Here is an 18,472-nt window from a genome sequence, read left to right on the forward strand (position 1 = left end):
AACAGCTCAGTAATTTCCAAGAAAAAGACTGGGAAAAAAGAAATGGGTTCACCCATATAAAAATAATTGTCAGACTTTTCTATATGAAGTTCTGATGTGTATAGGTTTTGATGTAGGGCCTTTATAAATAACAGAGGTGGCTATGAAAATCTGCCTCAAAATGACCAAGCTCAGAAAAAACTGTAGCACACAGATGATTATTCCATCTTCTCACTTTAGCATCACAATGGAGTGTTCCTTTATGGATTTGAGAATATTCCCAGAATTTAATTTTTGGCATTAAAAAAAGCCATCAGTTTCCCTCACTCCTGACTCTCTTTTTTGGTATTCATTACCTGAGAAAGCCACCAGCATAAAATGAAAAGATGAGATGACCTGAGGCATAAGTACAAAAATAGATAAACTGAATTTGGAAAAGAAAGGATGGCTTGGAGCTGAGGAGGGCCAGGCCAATTCATCTTGGAGTTTCCTTGCTTTAGATTACTTAATTTTCTAACTTTAATAATGTTTTATCAGATACCTTTTGGCCCACTGAACCCCATTTCAGTTCATGTTATGAGACCTCAGATTGACAGCCTGAACCATTCACCTTTGTGTTGGCAGTGATTTAATATTTTATCATAAAAATAATCTCAGTGCTGTCAAATTTTAAGCAGCTCCCTGAGTGACAGTTTGCAGAAATAGATGTTTCCCCCTGTTGCTGTGTAAAGCAATTCCCATGTCAAATGTGTACCAAAGACCTGAATACTAGAAGAAACAGTGGCTGTGACAATGGATCATATTTGCCAAAATGCTTTAACCAAAAATAGTTTATTGGTTATAAACTCAAGAGGATATGAGTAATTAGACAGGTGAAGGGAAAAGCCAGGCTTTTACTGAAATGCAAGTGTTCAGTCCTTGCACCGTGTTGTCTTTTGAGTACTACTGAGAATAGGACAGGGTGGGTGAGTCAGAACTGGGGCCCAGCAGTAGCAGCAGCAGTTAGTGTCTGGCCCTTCAGGCTCTGAATGAAGACAAGTGCCAGAGTAAAAGGAAAGCACAGGAGTGTCCATGGGACCAAATAACAATCAGAAGTAATCACCATGGGTGTCCTAGCTGTTTTTTGTTTAACTCGAGAATTGTTAAAGAGTAAAGCACTATGGAATATGTCAAAGAACTGCTCAGGAACTGACACTGTGATGTGCAGATGTCTTTGCTGGGTCTTCACATGCTTGGCTTGTAGAATCAACCTCCATCTTTAACTTAGCTGTAGCCCAACACTTGCTGAATTTCTCAAGTCTGAGAACTAACTGGGAAGCCTCAGCTTCAGAAGCTGCTTGGACTCAGCAGTTTGGGTTTAGGAAGGGTTAGGAAGCCATTTCTGCTGGTAATTAATAAAATGGAAATTATGACTCAGTGGGTAAAAGCCTCATTAAAAAGTAATGCCATTTCAAGGGACATCTTTTCATTATTATGTGTAACAGCCCCCATAGGGATAGCAGCAAAGATAAATGCTTACTTTTGCATTTTAATAAGACAATTTTTATCTGCATTCTGGCAGTTTTGCTAACTGTTCCCAGGACACATTGTTATTTTCTAATCACATGTAGTGTAGCTTTGTATATCAGAATAATTGTATTCTGTATTAGTATGTTCAATTATGTTTATGCAAACAACAACACATGGCATGGTGAACAGTTTTACAGACATCTATGCGTCTCTGGAGGGGCTGCAGAATATACATGTCTGGTACCTGACATGAACAGATGCCTTAAGACAGGGTTTTGTTTTCCTTTTTACAATTAGCTAATGATTTCTGTACTGGGCTGAGAGATCCAGGGGGTTGCAAAGGGTGCAAGACACATATAATTTGATCCAGGGGCTCTCTAATACTTACAGCTGAGTGTGATTCAAATTCTCGTAATTCCCAGGACTTCTCTTCCCAGCACTTTTTACAAGCAATTATGACTAATGTTTACAGTATTACACAATAGATTTAGTCCTCTAACTCCCGTCAGTGTTAGTGGATTAGTGCACAGGTGAACTGGGCTACATCTGCTAGTGAGACATCTCTGCACTTCCATGGATCAAAGGACATATATTATGTTCTACACCCTTGTTATTTGTTGAGGCTTATGGGAATGCTTCTGAGTTAAAACAAATGCAAACCTTTAAAAAGCCACACTGCAGAAAGGTTTAGTCACTGTGACCCAGACAAGAGCTTTAAGTAGACAGCCCACTTCCTTTAACAAAGTCAGGAAACCATTTACAGGAGTTGCAGGGCACTGTTTATACGACATTTCAGGACTCAAACGCAGTGATTCTATGGTTCTGTGGACAGAACCCAACATAACTTCAGCTTCCAAATAATTCCAGTAAATTCCTTCTCGCTTTCTTCCCATTATGCAAGCCATAGATTCAAACTTGAGAAATTTGATTTTTCCCTTCTGTTAAAAAATTGCAGAAGATTAGTGTATCACGTCACTGGAGCATAGAAAGCCAGATCAGTATGCCAGCACCACCTAGGAAATGAAATAAGCATTGTCCCAAAAAATGTGGTGAGGAAACTGAGGCACCAAGAGGTTAACCTTCAGCTAGACCAAGTCACGCAGGAAGCCTGTGGCATTGCCAAGAATGTAATTCAGATTTCACGGTTCCCAGTCTTGTAACTTAAACGCAATAGAAAAACCTCAGGTTTTCTACTTTTTCTCCAGCTTTGTGGGTCTTTCCCAGTTGCTGCCAGGTTTACCATTGGAACCAAAAAGATCATTAAGGATTTTATAACTCAGCAGTTGCAAAAAGCATTAGCCTATAACTTGATATAGCAATTGTTAGCCTGGGTGATGTCTTTAACAAAGCCTGTATTATGGGCCAAGCTGGTAGCACTTTCCAATATTGATGTTGTCTGACACTTCTCATTATAAGACCCTGTTTTCAGTTGCTTATAACTCTCTTATACTTGGACTTAAATTTTCCGCACTGGATGTCTGCCTCAGGCTGAATTTTTTGAAACTTTTTAGCCCAAACAGTAGCCATCTTTGAGAACCACAGTAATGGAAAAGGAATTAGGCTTAACATCTGAAAAAAATTATGTGAGATTTCATTTGATAGCACTTACATGCTCTGCACTGAGAGCAGGCACTCTGTGAAAGGCATGATGGTCTCTCTGTCAAGGAGGCATCTATTAGAATCCTTTAAATAAAACCCTGCAATTTTCATGTGCTGGAGATCTGGACACCTCAGGATATTTATTCCCTGTCCACCTGTGAGTGGTGTCAGTAGGAGGGAGAAAGTTGATTGGAATGCAGAGGGCAGGAGGTGACCCGATAAGGACAAGCAGTCTGGGGAACGGCAGGAAATCCAGCAAAGGAGCTGGGAGGGGAAGAAGCAGTGGGGGCTTGGGGCCCCAGGACTGGCAATGTCAACCAAGAAGTGGGACAATGAGTGCAGAAAGGAGAAAGAAGCTGATTGACAAGGCGGGTGGGAGAAGCAGATTTGCTGATCAGGCTGGAAAAGGAGATTGTTAATGGTAAGCAGTGGGAACAGGACATGTCTGTCAAGAACTGACTGGACCTGAGAGAGGAGGGAGGGAGAGAGGGAGAGAGGGAGGGAGGGAACGACTTGAGGACAGACAAGCATAGGGACAAGGCTCAGAGGAGAGGCCAAGGTGAAGTCTTGCAGGGCCAGAAAAATGAGGAGTGGACACTGCACTGCCTAATGGGGTAGGATGGGGGGAGTCAGAAGTGCTTTTGGTCAGAGTCTCCACTCTGTGCAATGTCTGAAAGGACCCAGTGATGCCTGAAAGGACTCCTCAGTCTCACTGGTTCCTGCCTTTCATAAGACATCTGGAAACCTACAGGAGCGTGCCCAGCCCTATGTATGTGATAAAATCCCACTTTGCTTAATTTCTCTGCAAGTGAGCAGTGGAATGGGGCAGATGGGATATGAAACCCCTGATCCTTGCTGATGTGGATGCCAGCACGGTGTCCTTTGATAGAACTAGTCTATCTTTTCAAACGGAGGAAATTTCACCCTCCGTAAAGTGGTATATTGTTTTGTAGTCAAGGACTGTAATTTGGTCATGTGAACAAGAGAAGAAATGGTTGCATAGAAAATGTTCTACCCAGATTTTCCTAAATTAAGCACTTGAATACATAAACTTGTTAAAAGTCTTTTAGTATATGGTTTTCTGCGTGATATTTTATAGCATAGAATTATGCTTTAAGCATAAGTAGGCAGATATACTGTGGTTTTTGATGAGGTCCTGGACAGATACCAAAAAAGTTTCACTTCACATGATACCATAGAACTAGAAAATCCTGCATGTTATTCTTTTGGCCTTTTTTCTCTTCTACATTTCACTTTCTGTGGATTATACGCATAAATTCAGCATATTTCACGTATACATTTTTTCATAGACAGAAAGTGCAAATGATTGTGAAAACTGAGACATATTTTTAATTATTTAAAATATTTACAGATTAAATTATGTTTGATGTTTTCCAGAATATTTCATACCAATTAAGAAAGAACCTGAAAACTCAGAGTTCTCTCCCTCCTTATTTTCACTTCAGAAATAATCTGCAAACCAGGATTTATTCTCTGCTCATTCATTCCCACCCCTGTATCACACTGTGCCACCCTCTCTGCTCTGAAAGGGTGCATGAGGCAGGATACAAATTAGGTCACTGAAATGATGCAGATTAAAAATAGCAAGTGCTGGCAGTGATTTGTACTGCAAGGCTGTGAACAGGAAACACACTGGCTTTGCCTCCAGAGGAAACTTATTGTCTGCCCACACCTTCAGGAGGCATAGCTTTTGCTCTCTTTATGAAAGATTAACATGTCCCTGTGTGTCAGAAGGGAATGGTGCACAGTTTAAATGCTCCTTAGCTTTCAGCTTCCTGTCATCTCAGTGCTTTATTAGTTCTTTGTTCATTACACTAAGAAATGTACCCATAAGTGACAGATGTCAATGGGCACACTGACATGTGCTGTTGAACACATTAGCCAGTTGTCAACCAAGTGACCATTTCTGTTCATCACTGCACAGAACTCTGTGACTAATGTCAAAACATGCCAGACAGGGGCATCTTGGTGTCACTTCTTGAGTCTGGAGTTTTACAAATGAAGCCATTTAGGAATTAACATTTGAGCTGCTTAACTTCGCATGTTACCATTTTTGTCCCACAAGTAACATCAGAACATTCCCATGCATGAATCTTGAATGTTATTCTAATCAGTTGATACATCTGGGCAAGAAATAAAATACTGGGAAATACATCTTCCCAAAGACAATTCCAGAAAATAATTGCCTAATTTGGTGGTCTCTGTACTTTCAGGTGGGATTCCATGAAGGGAGAGCCTGGTCCTGTGTTTGGCATGGTGCTATGAGACTGTCAGCAGCTGCTGAGCCAAGGCAGAGTCCTGCTCCCTCCTGCACTGGCTGTGAAGGGCTAAGAGGAGAGAGGATTAGAGAGTAGTAATTCTACAAAGTAACATTAAGCAGAGAGGGTTTAGAGTGCGTAGGTGTGCTAAGTCAGGGTAAGAATTTTAAACTTATACTTCTTTTCATGTTTGCAAAGGGATGAAACTTCATCTGGTAAAAATGTAAAATCATGCAGTATGCAAAGTATGACCCACTACTTAAAAAGAAAATGTTTATATTATGTTGGCTGTTCTCATGTGATGGTTTGTCTTCTAAAATACCAAGATTATGCTTGGCTGCTGCTCAATTATTGAGATGTAGCACAATCCCCCTTTCGTACTAATGAAGGCAAGGTTGCACTTCTGGGGTTTTCCTTTGTGTTTGTGTAGGTGAATGGGAAAGGGAACCAGCAACAGCAAAGGGCACATCTGAGAGGCAAGACTACGTGCAGTAGGGCTGGGACAGAGCAGTAGAAGATAAATTATGAGACTGAAAGAACAGCAAATGACCAGCCAATACTTTGGAAAGCACAAAGCAAAATATCTAACTCCTACTGTTAATAAATTTATGAATTAAACTTCTAAATCTAAATAGCTGAAGGAATATCTACTGACATTAAAAACTATGAGATGAAAGAAAACTTCTCAAGAATTTCTCACAATTTCAAAAAAATTTTAAAGTGAGGGACCCTTTCTCCTCTGTAGTGTGACTGCTTGGATCCTATGTAATTAAAACAAATGTCATCACTGAAACTCTCCAGAGCTGCTTTGTTTTCTCTTTCTACCTCTTTACTGTGTGCTTTCCCTGCTATGTCATACAAATTCAAATTTAATATTACCATTTTTGTGGACAATCAAGAAGTTGTGCCATTGGTTCATTGCTCCACTAACATACAGCTTGTGAATACGAGAAACTGTAAACACTGAAACATCCTTAATAGTTTTGGCAACTTATAATTAGAAGCAAAGGTGGTTTTGGTTTGGCAGTGTTGTTTCTGAATATTGTCCGCCCTGCTACTGCCCAGTATTGTTTCTGAATGCTGCCTGCCTTGCTAGTGTCCAGCACGGTGTCTGCCTATGATTTAGCACTGACATACAATCTTCAAAAAGGGATGTTTCCATGAGATGCAACGTTGCCCTTAGGTCACATCAGAGTAGAAGAATAAAATAGCAAAAGGCAAGAAAAAACCATTCTGTCCTTTGCCAGGTTTCCCCAGTGGGCTCTAATTATAACCGCAGTTTATTAGAGCACGTTTCAGACCACACTTTAAAAGGCCTGCTGTGCTTGTGTGGAGTCCTCGTGGCTTCAGCAGAACTCCCCTCATAACAGTCTGCCCACATGTGATCAATTGCAATAGAGGGGGCTTAGTAAGGGCTGCTGCAGGTTTAGACAATGGATGCTTTATAGATATCGAAAACTGTTTGGAGCAAACAGATGTGAGGACATTATAGAAACACTCTCCTTCCCCTGTATTGCCATTGACATGTATTAATTTGATCTTATGCAAAAAATGCATAAATTCTCATTATTAAAGAGTAGCAGGTTGGAGGTATTGTACATTGTCTCATCCAGACTGGAGCTCTCTGGTCAGGTGCCTTATCAGGACTGTCACCAAACTGTGACTGGCCTGAGTCATTCACTTCTCTTTGTGTGTCTCAGTTTCCCATTGAGGAGGTTACTGATTTACTGTCAAAACATGTAGAAATTCACAGGGTAAGTATCTATAGCATCCGCAATCTCTCTCCACAGTTTCCTCATTTTCACTCTCAATTATTCTTGACTCCCAGGTATTTTTGAGTCATTATAATTTTACTAAACTTTCTAGCTGTGAAGTGTAGATTATTACTTGGCTGGCAGACTTTTGGTGACTTTTTAATAAGGCAACACTATCTTTGAGAAACTTATAAGATCTGCTGTTAATTAAGCTACCACCTCAAAAAATAATTGTGGCTTCATTAGAAGGTAGGATCATCTTACAAGCAGTAAAAAGATAAATCTTTGCAGCCATAATATTGTAGGATTGAACAATGTACCTCCGTCAGAATTGGAGATTCATGCAGATGTTTCCATTTGTTTTCCTTTTCTACTCTTTTCTGCCCTTTGTTAAAACTCACCTATCCTGACAGTTTTAGGACTGATGTTCTGTTTGCCTGCCTTTGAAAAAGTACTTTTTTCCTATTCCTCTCCTTTTGACCCCTTTTTCCTTTCTATGCAATAGGGTCAAGTCTGCATTTAGTAAGCATCTCCACATGTCTTCATAACACAAGGCAGTGCAGAAGATATGCTCAAAGCTGTTTACCCTCAGAGGGGCAGAAAGGGCTAGTGACAGAGATGTCCTGTTTATGTGTGAAGCATTTAGTTGTGCAAAACATAGATGACAAACCAAGAAGATACAGATTTTTGAGGAACACTAAAGCCAGGTCCCACATGAAGCAGCCATACATTAAGCAGAAAGGATTTCTGAGATGTAAGTCAGGAGATAAAGCTTATATTTTATGTCAAATTCAGCACCTTTTCTAACAGTGATGGTCAGTTTGCTCTTCCTTCCTTTTCTCCTCCAAAGCCTTGATGCTGACCCCTACCCAGGCTTAGCAGTGCTGTACTCAGATGGCAACTTCACTGAGACCAGCTTAATTGAGTGAAGTACTATTCAGCTCATGTGTCAGAGCCAACACCAAGCCCCCAAAAATTAAAGATATGTCTGGTTTTGTTTTCAATACAGGAAGCAGAAGTTCTCCAGAACTAGAGATGCAGAGAGACAGAAGAAAAAAGAGTGAACTGTCTGTGTGGTAAAGATAGAACAGAGGCAGATAAACTTGAGGCACTGGATGCAGCAGCTTTAAGAGATTTAGGACTAGCAGACAGTATGGAGACAATTGCCAGCTCTATGTTTTGAAAGCAATCCCTTCTTGTGCCTAAGCTGCTGCTAGAAACAAGTTTCTTTGCTGCCAGTTACATTGTAAGGAAGGCAGTTGGCAGGAGATCTGTGCCTCCTTGCTCTGTAAAGGGGAGTCTTTGTAGCTGAATGACACTTCTGGACAAATTGCACTCTGACAACCTCGCACAACTCCGTACCTTGAGGAGGGGAAGTCAGGCTGGAGCCTAATGTGTCTACAGATTCAATCTTTGGGGATAGGTGATGCAGAAATGAATTGAGTTTTACATCAAGCCAAAGCACAGACGAGAGGAATAAGAAGAGTTCTTTGTAGACAGGAAAGGGATCTCCTGACTACGGAAAACCACCAGGAATTTACAAGAAAACTATCAAATCTTATTGGTGCACAGTAGAACAATCCTTCTTAAAGGCAAGTTTCTACTCCTTTTCAGAAAATGCAAATGAAATATCACCCCATGGCAAAATTTAAATTATACCATTCACCTTGTTTTGCTCCCATGACAGTCCCTCCACTCCTGTGAGGTCTTTGGCACCAGTTCCCAGCCTGGCCCTGACATCTTCTTCCATAACTGCTAGCAGCTGTCCACAAGCAGGACGTAATACTGACCATAATCACGCCTGGAACTGCCAGTTCAGACCCACAATGCCACTAAAATGCACCTCTTTCACTGTAGGTGTAACTGCCCAACAGCTTATTTCCCACCTGGGACATCCAAATGTGAAAATATGCTGCTTTACTACCAGTGGTTTTCTTTACCTGGCTGCTACTGCAGATGTGGCCAGCAGGCAGTACTACCCTCCCTCTCCATAATATTCAACCTCTGCCCTGCACAGCCAGCTTGGGACAACAGTTGCTGCTGTTGTGGTTTAACTCCAGTTAGCAACTAAGTACCACTCAGTTGTTCTCCCACCCCCCACCCCCTGCCACAGCGGGATGGGGAGGAGAATAGGAAAGGAGGTAAAATCTGTGGCTTGAGATAAGAACAGTTTACCAACTTAAATGAAATGTAATAATAATAGTGATGATAATAATGATGATAATAATGATAATGATAATGATAATGATAATAATAATAATAATAATAATAATAATAATAGGAGAAAAAAAAAAGAGAGAGAAATAAACCCCACAAAAAACTCCCAAACCCCCAAGTAATACACAATAGAACTGTTCACCACTCATTTACCAAAACCCAACCAGTTTCTAAGCAGCACCCCAGTTTGTGTATTGAGCATGATGCCTTATGGTATGGAATATCCCACTGGCTGGTTTAGATCAGCTGTTCCAGCTGTGTCCCCTTCCAAATTCTTGTTCCCCTCCAGCTTTCTTGCTGTCATGGCATGAGACACTGAAAAGTTTTGACTTAGTATTTGCACTACTTACCAAAAACTAAAAACATTGCTGTGTTATCAAGATTATTCTCAGCTAAATCCAAAACACTACACTACAGCATCTACTAGGAAGGAAATGAACAGCCAAGAACAGGAAATCATTTCAGGCAGTGCCTTAAGAGTGATTGCTGAATATGCCATCTTCACTTTAAAGGAAGAACTTTGCTTTGTCTCTTACCTGTTCTGTACCCAGTGTTGTTGAGGTACACAGCGAAGGTGCGAGGCTCGTGAGTAGCCTGCCACGAGGGAGAAGAGCAGTTTTCGTTGTTGGTGTAAATGTTGTGGTTGTGCACATACTTCCCAGTCAGCATCGAGGAACGAGACGGGCAGCACATGGGGGTAGTTACAAAGGCATTGATGAAAGAGGCCCCTCCATTCTCCATAATCCTCCTGGTTTTATTCATCACTTGCAAGGACCCTGCAATAAGAGGTACTGATCACCACCGTGCTGTAAAAGATAGTTTGAATATATTGGCTGCTATTATGCTGTTAAAAGTAAAGTGTCAGTGATTAGCTTGCCTCAGTGTGCTTCACTCCACAGCTTTGGTAATTTTAGGGGAAAAGATCACATTTTTACTATACAAGCAAAAATACTTTTAAAGATTCCAGAAAGACAGATTTTTTTATTTTTTTTTAGACCTCAAAACAAAGTTAAAATATGGACTGATCTAGAAATAGTGTCAAATCTGTATCAAATTTATAGGTGAATAGTTCTCCAAATGCAGCTGTAGAAAAGCAGTATGCTACACAGACTGAATTATTACTCAATATGCCAGTAAAATATGTAAAATACTGAGATTACCAATGAAAATGTTAATATTCTTTCCATTTCATCAGATGACAGAAGAAAGAGAAATAGAGATAGGAAATAGAGATAGTAAAATATGTAAAATACTGAGATTACCAATGAAAATGTTAATATTCTTTCCATTTCATCAGATGACAGAAGAAAGAGAAATAGAGATAGGAAGGGAGTAAAGGAGGGAGTGAGGGACAGAAGAAGGAAGGAGAGAATTCAGTAGCAATTTTTCTAAATGAAAGTTTCTGTGGACACAAGATCAGGATGTCTGGTTCTGATACTAAAGCACTGTGCTCAAAATAATGTATCATGTAAAATTGTATGCAAAAATACAGCATATTTCTCATGAAATTGCACTGATACTGTTTAAAGAACAAAGATTTTTTGATCCTTCAAAGCATCTTCATGAACTGCAGGGTGAGAGAGGCAGAGCTTGCAGATTTCAGAAATTGCACTGATACTGTTTAAAGAACTGAACTGTTTAAAGATTTTTTGATCCTTCAAAGCATCTTCATGAACTGCAGGGTGAGAGAGGCAGAGCTTGCAGATTTCTGATTGCAGAAAGGCTGAGCAGCCCTGGATAGAGTGTGTCAGTATTTGCTGACAGCTGTCAAAGATTGTTCTTTATGTTATCCAACAGAGCAGAGATTGAAGGGTGGGGGTGAACTGTGGATATGTCAGTATGTGCCTAGGAAACAATTTTGTGAATTGCAGCACTAGCACAATGTTCATGGTAAAAAAAGGTTTTTGGAATTTTCTTTTCTTTGGTTTTTTGCAGAGTTGACTGTCCTTTACATTTAAATCTGTTAATTCCTCTGATACAACAATAATTTTTCTTTATGTTTTATGTTGCTTGAAAATCAAATCAAAAAAAGTTCCAAAGCAATTGCAAACCTGCCTGCAAAACCATAAACCTCCCAAGGAGACTCAACTTTAGATGTTAGCAGTAAAATCTTAAAAGTTATCTTCTAGTTAATGCTCTGCTTTGGTTTTAGGCTAACGAGTCAATGACGAATATGAAGACTTTTGTGTAAAAAAAAATGTTAAAAAGGGAAGAGGCAGTAGGGTCTTCAGCATTTAATTTAAAATGCCAGGGTCTCTGTCCTTAAGGATACATTTAATACTGTGTAGGAAAGTCACCATCACTTTGGACTCTTTGTCTTTCATAGCCCTTATTTTCTAAATGAGGAATATCCACATTTGTGCTTTTCTGAACCCCCTGTGCTTAGGGATATAGAAAAGAAGAAGAGTAACTGAGAGGTCCCTGAACACAAAAGGTCTCCATTTACATGAGTAGGAGCATTTCACTGAATCGTTAAGTAAAAGACAAATGAGAGATCATTCTCATTCTACATGCTTTTATCTTGGACCTCAGGCTGACTTTTTAGTTTTTGTTTTGTTTTGTTCTGTTTTGTTTTCACCAGAGCTCTTCCATTTTTGAAAAGTCACAGTTTTTTCCTGAGAACTCAGCTGTAAAGTGCTGTGAGGTGCTCCGATAGAAAGTGGGCTATTCAGGTACCCTAATGCACAGTAACTGCAGCAGAGCTGATCTGCACTTTCCTGCCTCCATGTATTATAAATGAGTAGCTGTTAGAGTGCTTCCTCATTCCTCCAGCTGGTCAGCCCTCTGCTCTTGCAAACCTGCTGTTTATGACTAAGTTTTCCCTCCAGGTATGCACTTACTGACACTGATAATAGATTAAGCCCCTCTGGAAATTCTGGAACAGGCACTTCAAAGCAGGTGAGACTTCCTCATTTGGAAAACAAAACACAAGCAGGAGATAAAACTTGCTGATATAAGTTATAATCCTTTGCTGTCTGTGGCTCTCCTCACAGCTTGTGTTTTTTACCATCTGGCCCACAGTCTTCAGGGCACAAGTATTCAGGCACTGTCTGTCAGCAGGACACTCTCGCTCTACATGGCTGGTTGGGGAGCACCTGAGGGCAACCAGATAGCTGGGAATGGCCACTTTGGACAAAGAAGTTAGTTAGTTTTGTCAGACAAGAAGTTCAGTGTCACTTCTCAGTCTATTCTCATACCTCAAGAGATATGTTTGGCAACCAAGGTATCAAGTCTTTAAAGTTGCTATTGATTTTCATCACGGGTGGGCATCTCTACAAAGGGACACCTAGGAGCCACCCTGTCTTTATAGGGGTTCTGTGCAAGGCCCCAGGAAGGTAATGGACTTTTTCAGATCTTAGCACATACCCCCATTTTTTCAGTTTATGTTTTTTAGTGCTCTAATTCTAGAGAAGATAGAAATCACACCAGGCAAATTATGCCCGATATGATGTATTTAGATGATGCTGTGATCTCTTTACCCAGTGCTCTGTTCAGTAGCTGATTTATACAGATTTCACTGGGAGTATTAGGCTGTAAAAATGGGTCAAAGCCACTGAAACTACCCACATACTCATTAGTTTTTACACCTATCTGACATTATGCAAGATATTTTTATAGTGAGGACTACAAGAGAGATTGGGGTGTCATATTTGGAGGTACTGATGTGTACAAATAATAGAGAATTAGGAGGACAGGGGAAGAGACCAAAAAGCAAGCAAAATGCTGGACTGAAGAGGATATGGGCCTGACCCCCGAGGGAGCTGGGGCCACTGCCCTGAAGAGCCACAGCATGCTGTTTGCAGTAGGGAAGAAGTTCTGGGTTCCGGGAGCTTTGCCTTGAGCAAGATGCCTCTTCTTGAGTCCTCTACCCTCAGGATCTAGGTAGGGTAAAGGCAGTGCACAGTGGAAAAATTTAAGTAAAATACATTTTGAGTCCAAGTATTTGCTGAGTTCCTTCACGGTAGGGTAAAGGCAGTGCACAGTGGAACAATTTAAGAAGTAAAATACATTTTGAGTCCAAGTATTTGCTGAGTTCCTTCAAGAGGTGTGGGCCAGGCTGCTTCACACAGCTTAAGCTGCAATCCACCAGCTGATCTAGAATATCTTTCCTCCTTGCATAGATAGGAAGTGGCTAGAATTGTGGGGCAATTTGTTGGTTTTATCTAACAAAATGAATGAGACAGCATCTCTGCTGAATATCTTTGCACTCAAAATGCAAAACTCAGGGGGATGGTGCAGATCAATAGGAAGATGTGCATACCTCTATGGCTTGAGCACGAACTGAATGCTAACTCCCTGCCTCTTGCAAATTTTACTTTGGATGACTCCTCTATATATCAGTTGCACTCGTCAGATGAATATTTTGGTTCAATGATTATACAAGCTCTGGAGACAAATCGTTCCTTATTGAAGTCTATAATGCACCTTATATGCTTTTATGTTAAAGCATTCATTCAGAATAGCTTTTAGAAATGTCTGTGCTGGGAATACAATAGCAAATAATCCATATTCAGCGACTTTCAGTCTTGTGATTTTTGGATACCAATGCCTAAGTTTTATTCTGTTTGTGGCAGAAAGTGCTGCTTGCCACTGACCTTTGAGAAAGTTAAAACTTTTCTCAGGAATCGATGAAGAGCAAGAGGAAAATTCACACATGGAAAACAGTTTGGCTTTATTTTTCAAATAAGCACAATGATTTATTAGCAGAAGTGCGAATAATGCAGTACAGTAAATCTTGGGGCTGAATGCTGTTTCCTGTGAGATGATCTATGAAAAGGGGAAACCTGTGTGTTCATTCAAGGCAGAGGGAATGCACACACACCCAGGCTATTGCTCAGCTGCCTGCTAATAGGAGCCAGAATGCCCTGTGAACATTCAGAGCCGCTTTCAAAGAGAAGAGCTCCGCAGTATGAACAAAGTGACTCCCCACATCCTTCCTCCTTTTCCACCACTCGCAAACCTTCTCGCAAGACTGAGGACAGCAAGTTGGTGACACTGTGTTCAGAGATGTGTGTCTGCTGACCTACCTACCTTCCCCAGTGCCCTGAGTGCCCTGGAGAGAGTAGGCTCTTTCAGACCACAAAAACGAAGACTTGACCCTTTTAACAAAATTTTTCAGAACAATTCCACCAAGAAGAAATGCACTCCCATTGTAAGAGCTGTATTTTAGACCAAAAATAGAACTGGGAACAGCTATTCATTATGCAGCATGGCTAAACAGAGCAGAGGTTTGAAAGAGTGAAAAATAAAAAAGATACGAATCACTCAGATATAAAGGCCTGTGTTTGGAGCTCTGCTGCATAAAAGCAGCAACCCTCAGTCATGAAATATAGTTTATTAATTATCTCCTCAGAACCCTGAAGGACTATAAAATTATTATTGCATCATAGCAAATACAAAAATGCTAGCAACCAAAGAACTGCTTTTAGATACAGACTGTATTTTGTCTACAATCTTCTGTCTGAAAGTATGTGATTTTAGAACAAATGAAGTTTTCTGGAATGAAGCATTTTTTATTTTTCAATGTCATATGGCATTTTGTCTAGAAATTCCCTATACTTCTATTAAAAAGATGTCTCTCATAAAAAAAAAAAAAAGCTAAGAATGCAAGATTTCATTTCAACTTAATTTGCCATTTTTTTCACCTTTTTGATCTCACAACCCAAAATAATTGCTTGGGGGTAACCTAAAATGATCCTCTTTCTCTCCTTGATTTTTCATTTTGGGCAGTGAACCAAAAAATCAGTTATATGCATAACTACCATTAATATCTTTCTAACTTACTTAATGGAAAACATTCAAAGGCCTCCTGGAACATCATCTAAGTGTTTTAACTTTTTCCACCCTAAGAAAAATATGTGAAAATCACTTCTGACTGGTACGTACTCAGATATTTAGTATACTTGTGAAAGCAAAACTACCATGTTTTTATACATACAGCATAGTTCTTAAAGCAGATGGATTTTAAACACTTCAGTAATTCATACAAATATTAAGATTACTAAATCCTGTAACTGGACCAGTTTGTCTGTGTGGATAAGTATGTCAGACAACATACATCCCTGTGACAAATATGCGGAGATACAGACACCTATACAGTACTAAGGGAAATGCTGGCCTCATAAGGCTCCAATTTCTAAATGCTATAAAAAGTCATAGAGTGAGAAAAGGATTTTGATGCAAGTTTTTTACACGTATGTCCTTGCATGCATTATTAAATCATTTTGTTGTGCTGATTAAAGCTTCCCATGGTAGATTTTGATAAGCATATATTTCCTAAAGTCTATAATTAAATGTGATTAATGCCATTAAATAATACTGTTAACTCATTTTCCAAACTTGCCCCACATTCTGATACTATTCCAGGACTATCAACTTCCCTGCGTTTAAAGTTCTTTCTGCTTGGCATAAACTACTGAAAGACACATGGTGAAATGTAGTAACAAAGAACAATGATTTCTCACCTAGCTCCACATCTTGATCATCTGTGAGTACAAGGATGATATTTGGTCTGATATTCTTTCGCTCCTGCTGCACACGTCCTCTGAACCTCGGGGACTTGATGGTGGAACAGTGACTTGTCAGCATTTCAGTACTGAGCACTGCCAACATGAGTGCAAACCAAGAAGGCTTCATAGTAGTTCCAGTATTTCAATGAAAACGCTGATCCAGAAGCTCCTGAACTCTAGTTTTCAAGACCTCTGCAGGGAATAAAAGAGATTCTGTTCAAGCAATAAATAAACTTCCAGTCATACATTGAAAGGATGACACTTAGGGAAGTCAAGCCTGACACATACCATTTAACATGATTATAAGCCATATTGTTGAATGAGAGCTTTATTCTGTCATTTTCTAAGAATAAACTTGGTCATTCTGCAACTATGCTCTCTCAAATAATTTTTGCTTGAAGTCATGCCTGCATTTTGTATAGACATGACTTCTGGTAAATTCCTCACAGTGCTCCTTCTCCTACACCCCACGCTTCTTTTTATGCAGCTTGGTTCCTTACATTCAGTACCTGGGTGCAGTAAAAAATTGCCAGGATGCAGACGTGTTCAGAACATCTGTAGGAGGAGCCCTGTGAGGAGAAAGCAGAAGGCTTGTCAGTCAGAGACCTCAGTATTGTGGCTGTTGCTTCAAAGTCTCCAGAACTGTTTGTTACAGCTTCTTTCTCTGTCCTGAAAGAAAAGCGTGAAAAAAAATTGCATTCTCCATGGCTCCCTTACTTAATTTAATACCATACCTATGCAGGGGTTGGATGGCACCTTGGCTGCAAGGGATAAAGCGCATGTATCTCACATCATCAGACACAGTTGCTTTTCCAATATTTATAGTCACATTTATAGTAAGATTCTGAGAACAAGCATTAATTCCAGCATATGACACCTGGCAAGCACTAACAACACTGTTTTAGGTTAACCCACCTGCATGAGAGACTAAACCCTTAAAAAGAAGAGGGGAGAGCATGGCTGTCATTTGCAATCTGCATGGGATCACTGTGTGAAAAGTCATCTTCCCACTGACAAGAAAGCTCATATTAAATGACGGTCCATATGATCTTACCCAGCATTGTGAAAGAGCACAACCGTCCCTCAATCAATCAACGACAGAGCTGAGCACCTCATCCATAATGCACAGTACCTCTGCCACAGCCTCGTCCTTCATACTCCGCTTCCAGACTTGTCTCAGTGCCTTATCAGAGCCCCCTCTCCGTGCCTGTCAGTCAAACAGCCTTGCTTTTGTAAGACCTGCTGCAAGCACAGAGGCTTGGCTTTGCTGCAGCACATTTAAACCAGTGATTGAAAATGACTGATTGGTCTGGAGAGGAAGGAGTAGCCACTTACACTTTGACATTTTTGGCATTACTGACTGAAGCTCTGCAAAACCCGTCTGTAACACAAGGGAAGGGAGGGAATATCTGGGGGCAAAAAGGAAGGGGGTGGGAAAGAAAGCACGGAGTCATGCCTGTTCCCTCCAGGGTATTGACCTGCCACATACATTTCTTCTGGTTTTATTCTGGGGCTGTGGATAAAAGTACGGTGATATCGGTCAATTAAAAAAAAACCTCACAAAACCACCCAAGCCCAAGAACAATCAAGAAGTTTGCCCAAGGGGAAGACCGCATGGGAACTGGGGTGCGTCTTATATAATTAGACTGGAGCATAAATCACGAGATCTGTGCACCCACACCTGAGACTTCAGACATGCAACATGAGCCACAAACAGATTAATAAACAGAAATAATGAGAGCAACACAGAAGACAAAAGGGGCCTCCAATCACTCACCTAAAAGTGCGTTAATAGGGAGATGCTCTAAATTTCAGGGGAAAAAGCCACAGCAGAGGGAGGGGATGGGGCTTGGTGCTGGACTGCTAGAAAAAGGATCGTGTTCTTGTTTCCACATACACCTTTTATTTTAAGCTTCACAAGTTAAACAGTTTCATACTCCTCACTCTGGCAGGCTGTAATTACACCAGAAGAGTGTGAACGTCTTTAAAAGGAAAACCCAAGTGTCTGTGGCAGAGAAATCTTGTCTTTCATTGTCTCTGCACCAACCAACACTCCAGCCTTCTGCTAACATTACAGCACTGCAAAGTCAATACAGGGGATTGCCATTGAACAGCAAATGCTACTTCAGCGATTACACAACATTCAGATAAGTAACTGGAAGTCTGTAATTAGCCTGGACGGACTTTTAAAAATAGTTCCATTTCCATGTTTATGTTCATAAGTCACATAAAATCTGACAAGAGCCCCAAAGACCAGAGATACCAGGGAAGTCAGCTTTCTTCTGACAGACACCAGATACATGCTCTTGGTGCAAAAGCAAAAATACAATGTCTCTAGATGTCTGATCTTTAAATAGTGAAACTTTGACTCACATCACAAAGCACGAAAGACTATATGAAGTGACACTCGATGTTTAGTTTCTTACCTCAGTTGTACAGCAAACTTTTTCAGACAATGTTGACCCAGAAAGTGCAGTCATCTTGACTGCGCTGAGCAAACATTGGCACCAACGTGTTTGAATAATCCCCTACCATATGAAACTGCAAGTTCCTGACAATTACACCTCAGTGCTAATAAAATTTATGCTAATCCAAATGGACATTAACAAGTATTCTTCATTTCAAC

At 40.3% G+C, this 18,472-nt stretch overlaps 1 protein-coding gene across 12 annotated transcripts in view; it reads right to left on the reverse strand.

Annotated features, from left to right (window-relative positions):
• Nucleotides 1-18,472, reverse strand: part of SULF1 (sulfatase 1) — a 179,298-nt gene that overhangs the window by 46,131 nt on the left and 114,695 nt on the right. For 8 of the 12 annotated variants that reach the window (XM_039702867.1, XM_039702873.1, XM_039702869.1 and 5 more), the window contains 3 exons: nt 16,356-16,415; nt 15,802-16,038; nt 9,874-10,113 (listed from right to left, as the gene is read on the reverse strand). In XM_039702867.1, the coding sequence (XP_039558801.1) occupies nt 9,874-10,113; nt 15,802-15,973 (412 nt within the window). In that variant the 5' untranslated portion in view covers nt 15,974-16,038; nt 16,356-16,415. Of the gene's footprint in view, nt 1-9,873; nt 10,114-15,801; nt 16,060-16,134; nt 16,278-16,346; nt 16,416-18,472 lie in introns of those variants that run through there. The other 4 variants (XM_039702874.1, XM_039702872.1, XM_039702876.1 and 1 more) reach the window with 4 other exon arrangements.

The sequence above is a fragment of the Passer montanus genome, unplaced genomic scaffold (assembly GCF_014805655.1).
Source record: "Passer montanus isolate IOZ18808 unplaced genomic scaffold, ASM1480565v1 scaffold16, whole genome shotgun sequence".
NCBI lineage: Eukaryota > Metazoa > Chordata > Aves > Passeriformes > Passeridae > Passer > Passer montanus.